This window comes from Triticum dicoccoides, chromosome 7B (genome assembly GCF_002162155.2).
Source record: "Triticum dicoccoides isolate Atlit2015 ecotype Zavitan chromosome 7B, WEW_v2.0, whole genome shotgun sequence".
In the NCBI taxonomy this organism is placed as follows: domain Eukaryota; kingdom Viridiplantae; phylum Streptophyta; class Magnoliopsida; order Poales; family Poaceae; genus Triticum; species Triticum dicoccoides.
Window position 1 is genome coordinate 777,212,782 of NC_041393.1, and position 7,741 is coordinate 777,220,522.

The 7,741-nt window shown below is 42.4% G+C and overlaps 1 protein-coding gene across 3 annotated transcripts; it reads right to left on the reverse strand.

Annotated features, from left to right (window-relative positions):
* Nucleotides 1-268: 268 nt before the first annotated feature.
* Nucleotides 269-5,653, reverse strand: LOC119335416. 3 transcript variants are annotated; one of them, XM_037607552.1, is made up of 13 exons: nt 5,503-5,653; nt 5,007-5,251; nt 4,815-4,915; nt 4,072-4,244; nt 3,630-3,703; nt 2,748-2,876; nt 2,339-2,400; nt 2,090-2,207; nt 1,485-1,592; nt 1,368-1,405; nt 994-1,186; nt 670-871; nt 269-585 (listed from the first exon to the last, which is right to left on the reverse strand). In XM_037607552.1, exons 1-13 carry the CDS (start codon nt 5,591-5,593, stop codon nt 419-421), a joined length of 1,701 nt encoding a protein of 566 aa, XP_037463449.1. In that variant the 5' UTR covers nt 5,594-5,653; the 3' UTR covers nt 269-418. The 3 variants fall into 3 exon arrangements, with proteins under 3 accessions (XP_037463449.1, XP_037463450.1, XP_037463448.1); XM_037607553.1 differs by having other exon boundaries at nt 1,368-1,388; nt 1,513-1,592; nt 2,090-2,210; XM_037607551.1 differs by having other exon boundaries at nt 2,090-2,210.
* Between the last annotated feature and the right edge of the window lie 2,088 nt (nt 5,654-7,741).

Consider the following 7,741-nt stretch of genomic DNA (forward strand, 5'->3'; position numbering starts at 1 on the left):
ACTTTAGCTGTTTATGGGATTCATGTAGTGTTACAAGAAAATTTGAGTTGTTAATTGTCTGTCTCTAATAATCCACGTATTATCTACTAGTGCTGAAGACGTGTAATCAGAGTATTTCACTAATAATCTAAATTTCAACTTGTGCTAAGAAATAGTGATCATTCCGGCCTGATGCCATGCACTGCTTCAGTGTCTCCTCCAATCACTATAGTACTATTAAAGAGGCAGTGGTTCACTCTTTATCTGTTACGACAAAAGGCGGTGCACAGAACTTGCTAAAAAAAATCATGCATCACAATATGAATTGCTAAACATAAAGTTAGTAGTTGTGAAGCAGCTTGAACAATCCCAGCTTGAAAAAGCAGATGATGTGTATGTATATACTTCGCTTCTAAGCGGCATACAGATGGTATTGTATTTAAGAATCATAACCATAGCACTCGCTCATTGCTTTATGGCCAATCTCATATAGTCCTCCATCCACGGGGTGCTTTAAATCTGCACGGCAAGCATAGCAATGCTGAGGATCAACACGTATATTCATTCCATCCCTGTAGTTGATACCCTCCATGCCACGAAACCCACCTGCAACATGACAGATTATAACAGTTTAGGGTTCCTTGACAAACATATCAACCAAATTGCTGATTTATTAGATTAGAAACAAACCAACTCTCTCCTCCTCTTCCAGTGAAACTACACATGTAGTTACAAGGCTATCCTTCTTGCTGTCCCAAAATAACTCCGCGAAGAAGAAATCAACTTTTGAATTCGAGTTGTTCCTTGCAGTGAAGTTTGCATGACCATACACTCCCTTTGTATCCATTATTCCACAGCTACAAATTGCTTCAACTAGTTCATAGTCGCCGGCCTAATTTTTTTTCCGGGTGAGAAAAAAAAATTGCATTAATAAACTTGGGATAAAAGATGTATATTTGAAAGTAATATGCACGCACGGCATGAAGTAGGAATTGGCACCAAGATTAATTTTACCGTTTTATTGTTGGCACAGTTATACCGTTTCAGTGCACTGTTTGCATACTCAATGGTTTGTTGTTGATAACCTCTCTTGTAATCCATGTCATCATTTGATTTTTCTTTCACATCCTTGGCGATCGCATCTATGAACTTGTCTACAAGGTGAGGAAAATAAGGACCAAACTTCTCAAGCTCGGCATCCGACAACCTAAAATGGATCAACAACCATCATGAGTCACACAGAATTGTTTTAACCAGCGTTTTGTTACTAGTTCATAATAAAAAATGTGACCAATATTTATATTAGATTACATGTGTTTATATTTCAGAGTTAAAATTTATGCATCCGCTCCGCACTCAAAATGCATTGACTAAAACCTATCATATACCTGTCATGATGAGTCCCAGCTATGATATCCGCCTTTGCCTGAAATTCAAGTAATCATCAGTGGTAATCAGGCAAAAGAACCCTTGGCAGGAGCCAAATGTGTTCCTAGGAAGGATACCTGTTTGATATTGATGGTCCTCCCAGCTTGGCCGATGACAGTGCTCACGTGCTTGTCAGGGACAGAAGTGTCATTGCTGTTATCGGGCGACCTCATGGATGTGTTAGGCTGGAGGATTGAAGAAAAGATGGTTCAGATTTCGCAACAGGCCTATTATAACACGGTTGCCCTGGACATAAACAATAAATGATGGTCTTGGAAAATAATTCGCATTAAGTATGAAAAAAATAGTGAGACATTCCAAGGTTATTTACTGAGACATGCAGATTGATGGTGTATATATAAACCAGATTAACATTTTAGGAGTCAAGGCCAAAATTTCATTCACTCTGAGGAAACAAAATCTTCCATACAGGTTGTCCTCTTCTTATCTGGAAACAGAACAGCCAGTCATGTGCTACATTTATTTTCTAAAGCATAAACTTACTACAATGGGGGTGGACCTCTCTTACTTCTTTTACATGAGTCAGGACTTCAATTTTCTGCATGGAAAGGTTGTCCTTTTGTCTATTTGACAGTGATTAGCTCTACTGTATGACCAACAAGCATTATGATGGCATAAGAAAAATAGAGAGCAGATTTTTTCTACAGCAACTATCTCATACTTGCTCGAGAGGCTTCCTGTCACCACCGTCCAGCTGGCGACCGGTATCGCAGACCAGTTGCATGATCATTGCCTCCGCAGCATTAAGTGCCTCCAATGTCCCTCTGATCACCACCTTCCTGCTTGCCATTTCATCACAAGTTCACAACACAAACACACAGTGTAAGTTAGATCGCAGCTGCAGGCCTTTTGTTTCACAGTTAAAATCATGCATCGGCACACAAACACTGATTCAAACCTCCTCTAATACCTGTCATTTGTCCCATGTATGATATCCCCCTTGCCCGAGATCCTGATGAATGCGCCGGTAACCTGCACCCCAAGGATGAACCAACAGCGACTATTAGGCAAAAGTACAGTCAGTACCCAAAGTCAGGTACCACCCAATTCTCACTGTAATAACTTGGTTTAATTTACTTCAGCACCCTTATGGCCTCATCTAGGACCAAAATAATGGCAGCAACTTGACGAAAACCACATTTCGTTCACACTACTCATCTAGACAGTGCTCATTTATTATCAGACGCTGTGCGGATTCTTCATGCTACACGGTTACCAAGACCAAACCAGAGGGCGATGAGTGATTGCTGGCTGTCAAAACCAAGTGCTATTTAACAGTTTGTTGCTTCATTTCAGTGATGCCGGATATATGTATATACCTGTTCGATCTCCTTTATGGTCCTCCCGGCACGGCCGACGATAGCGCCGACATGCTTGTCTGCGACAGTGATAGTGAGAGACTCTTGTTCATCACTGTTGTTGACAGATGATCTCGGGGACGTGGTAGGCTGAAGGAATTCAAGAGAAAATGGTTCAGATTCTGCAGCAGGGGCCTATATATAGCATCGGTTAACTGGGCATGAACAGTAAATTATTTGCATCTATTGTGAACAGATAGCAACGTTTCGAGGACCCTGAATAATGGTGCTATATGAACCAAAAACGGACTCGGGCGCAGGAAACTACGCACACATTTGCATACGTAAATCAGATTAACAAGTAAGAGTCCAGCCCACAGTTTCATATATTTTCTAGAATGACCCACAATTTCATTCACTCCTTCAAGAAAAAAAAAATCCTCCGTATTTCTTCTCTACAAATATTACAGCCAGCACATGCGATATATTTTCTAAAGCATAAAGAACCCAAGAGTAGGTGTCGAACATTCATAGTTTTTTCATAGGAGTTATGGCCTTAATTTCTGCATGGAACTGGTGTCCTTTCTTTTCCTTTTGATAATCCTTAGATCCTGATTAGAAATGGAGATTCTAGTGCATAACCAACAAGCATTGCGACGGAACAGGATAAATAGAGAACTCCACTTTATTTATTGAAGTAACTATCCCACACTCCCATATGTAACAAATAGGGCCAACTATGCATGAAAAAGGAAATCCAGGTTAAGGGGAGAATCAGAACATGTAGACGGACAGTCAACGAATAGCTCATTTCATACATCATGCAGCAGTAGACAATCATTATGAGTACACTTAAAAGGAAGGCTCGATGCGTACAAGTGTGCTTCAACAATAATGACTTACCTTGCTGTTGTATCTTTTGACATATCCATCTTCACACCCAACAGGTGAAACAGGATAACTTGAAAAATTGACGCCTGAATATTTGAGAATGTGATTACCAAATTAGCGACAGGAAAAGGTGAAGCAATACAAACTACTCCCTCCGTTCCAAAATAGAAGACCCAACTTTGTACTAAAGTTAGTACAAAGTTGAGTCATCTATTTAGGAACGGAGGGAGTAGTAGCTAGCTCAGTGCCAACAAACTGTAATACTAATCCGTAGTGTCAATACACAAGGAGAAACGATAAGGAAGCAACATATTTCTGACACACTCACTATGCGAAAACCCCCCAAGGGAGACAAGAAGCGAACAAGGAGAGGCGTTCAAACCGTAACTGAGTAGCAGGCAATGAAAAAAATAGAGCAGACACACAAGTGCTGAATAAAAGTTATGTGGATAACCTGCATCAGAGCACGAGTAGTGGATGACATCCAGTAACTCTGAGAGTATAAAAAATATGGCCTGCAGCTGATTGTCAAGCTGTCCTGTAATGGTAACCAGCCTATCATGCTGGCCGTAGCAGATGTCACGGGGTGATATGTTGATCCCAGCATTTGACTCTTGAGCCAACGACCTAAATGATGAGAGAGGGGAATGGGGGGTATCATCAAATTGCAATATCTGAAATGTAGAAATAAAAAAGAAGAGGAAATACGATGACGGATGCTGGTGGAGGGCATGCAGGCTCCTGAATAGCAAACACAAGCTAATTATATTCCAGATAGCAAATGTAAGCTAAAACCGCCTAGGCTCACACACAAAAAGTGGAACTGAAGAAGCAGAGATGAAGCTGAAAACTGCACAGCATGCGTGTGGTTAAGTGCAAATCGCATACACAACTGCGGCTTAACTACAATAATTTCTTAATGTGCGAAGTGAATGAAAATGACAGGGCACATCGTCGCAAGCTTTTTGTGACAATTTCAGACAATGCTCTGAAATGCGCAATGCCAATCAGATGTACAGAGATACAGAGATGGTAGAAAGGATTGTAATGGGCAAACTGCTATGATCCCCTCATGATGGCAGAATTTCCAGAGCAGGCAATTGCACTGCGGTGACTCGACAATGTGCCATGCTAGGTAAGGTAGAGAGAAAACAGGCCACTTGTACAGCAAGATTGGGAACAGACAACAGAGCATACTTGATGACTTGTCCTCCTTTGCCGATGAGCGCGCCGCAGCAGGCGTCGGGCACCACCAGCACGACGCTGGCCTGAGCGCCGCCATCGGTCACACTGTCACCCTGCGAGCAGAGCAGAGGATTGGAACTCTGAATCGAACGGTCAACCAAGTGAAATGCTCGCCCTTTTTTTGTTGGTTTACCATACCAATACCTGGCAGTGGCAGACGAGTTTCTCGAGGATGAGCTCTGCGGCGTCCATGACGGTGCGGAAGAGGCCGGAGACGAGGAGGACCCTGCATTCGGTGCCGGGGAGGTGCTGGCCTTGGGCGGAGAACATGATCCGGGCCCCGGAGCGGGCCTCCACGGCGCGGACGGCGGACCCGGCCTTGCCGATGAGGAGCCCCGCCTCTGCGTCCGACACCAGGAACCTGGCATGCGTCGGCCTCTCACCGATGTCTGGATGGATGGATGGAGGAATCAGATTCAGATGCTGCGGAATGTGGGATTCATTCCAAGAAAAGAAAGAAACCCTCGCAAAACCCTCCTCTCGCTGTACGGATGAGCGCTCGGGGGAGGGGGGCGGCGTGGATTCTCTTGTCGTCGGTAAGGGGAGATACGAGGACCGCCGGAGAAGAGCGGGCCTCGCCGGCCGGCCATGTTCTTGTCGGAGAAGAAAGAAAAAGAAAAGCATAGGAGGGAGGACGTACCCGGGGACGGAGGGGGAGGGAGGGACGCGACCACTTTCCGATGGTGGTCGGAGACGGTGGTGGAGTCCGGCGACGGCGAGGCGGAAGCCATGGCGGCGGTAGGAGGAAGGTGGCGTCTCTGGGTGTCGTTTTGCGACGACAGCGGTGGGTGGGCCCGAAAGGTCAGCAGCACATGGACGAATAGACAAACATATTTTTGCACAGGGGAGGGCCAAAAATAAAAAAGACATGAAAACAAACGAAATTCAAATTTCATCTCCACCACATTTATCCCTCAAAAAGAAAATATTCTCCACCTCCTACCAAAAGAAATCAAATCAAAATACCACATTTCCCCCCTTCCCTACTAAATCTCCCCGCCCTTAAAAATCTGCTACAAAATCCCACTCTACTAGATAGGTTTCCTAACCTCTCTCTATCATCAACAATCTTAAGGGTATATCCTTCTTATTACTTGAGAGTAGGGGGGTTGGGGTACATCATTATAACAACCCTATGAAATACTTCCTCCGTTCCTAAATGTAAATCTCTGTAGAAATTTTACTATGGACTACATACGGAGTAAAATGAGTGAATCTACACCTAAAATGCATCTATATACATCCGTATGTGATTCATAGTGGAATCTCTACAAAGACTTACATTTAGGACATCGAATGACCCAAAAAACTATTTGTTCAAACACGAAGAGGAATATGTTATGTTGATGGTATCTTAGTGCAAGATAGAGGGCGACAAGAAGAGGAAGCGTACACTGTCGCAAATCGGCCCATGTGATGCTTCACCGGAATACAACGACATGTCATGCACAACTCATCCACTACTGCTTTGCGGGAGAATCCCATGTTCCCTCCACATCTCTTTCACGGAATTACCGATGCCATGGAAGCTAACCGACAACATGGTGAAGGGGTGTAACCAGTGAGATGGGGGTTAGTGATTTGCAGAAGGTGTATGCGGAAATGTGAGAAATTCACATACGATGTTCCTGCTGATATTGTTGATGAGTTCCTTCACACTGGGGTAGACACAATCTAAAGAAAGTTTCTATTGACTGCACCAACATTGAGGACACAACAAGTATTTTGTCAACGGGTGAAACAAGAGGGTATCCAATACGAGAGAATCGACATAGAGAAGGAGCATGACGACAATGTTAGTTGCAGCTAATGTAGATGCCAAAACAGAGTTGTATGTGTAGAAGGGGGTTTCTTCAAGTTGAAGTATATCAGCAATCTTGGTGGCGAGAAGAAGTCCAAAAGTTTGAGCCTAAAGTGGTGACAACGCCTCAGGAGACATGGACGAAACATATATTTGTTTGCATTGCTGGTTATGCTCCATTCGAATGTAGATGCATATGCCTGCTGGAGACGAGAGCATGCATTGCTGTAATTTTCAAGCTGTGTCACAGAATATGGCTTCACATGTAAAATTTGAAGGAATTTGAACCATTGGCGCCGAACGTTGAGCTTGCTATTATTTCTGTTGATTTTCGGAGCAACCAGTGAGCTCAAGTTTAATCCTTGCATGATAGCATTTGAAACAACAGAAACATGGGCAAGACTAGAGATGATCATTTCTTGCTTTCCATAAACACCACACGAATGTGTATAAGTTTCTGTATGAATTTTGTATTACTAGACTTTATCAACACGTAATGCACCCGTGGAGTTGAATGTGTTGCAATCAGTGTGGCTCATTTCCCACATGTTAGTTGTCTTTTTATTTTATTTTACAACAACAACAACAACAACAACAACAACAACAACAAAGCCTTTAGTCCAAAACAAGTTGGGGGTAGGCTAGAGGTGAAACCCATAAGATCTTGCGACCAAATCATGGCTCTGGCACATGGATAGCAAGCTTCCACGCACCCTTGTCTTTTTATTTTAGAAATTAAAAAAATATTCCAGTAGTACATAAAGTGTACAACTTTTACGAAATGTATTTCAGTTTTTTTTAAAGTGTTCACGTGTCTTAAAAAAGTTTATGTGGTTGTCAGAAGATATATTTTTAATAAAAATAAATTTAAAAATGTGTGCGGAAAAATAATTAATAGTCTAGTGTGCCCCCAGGATTATAGATTCTCAAATAAACACGTTTTAAACTTTGCATACACTTTATAGATAAAAATCATTTCAACTAAATGATTTTTTAAATGATACATAAATATTTAAAAAAATACATTACGATGTTTTCGAAGTAAGTTATTTTTGACTACATATTATATATAAGACAA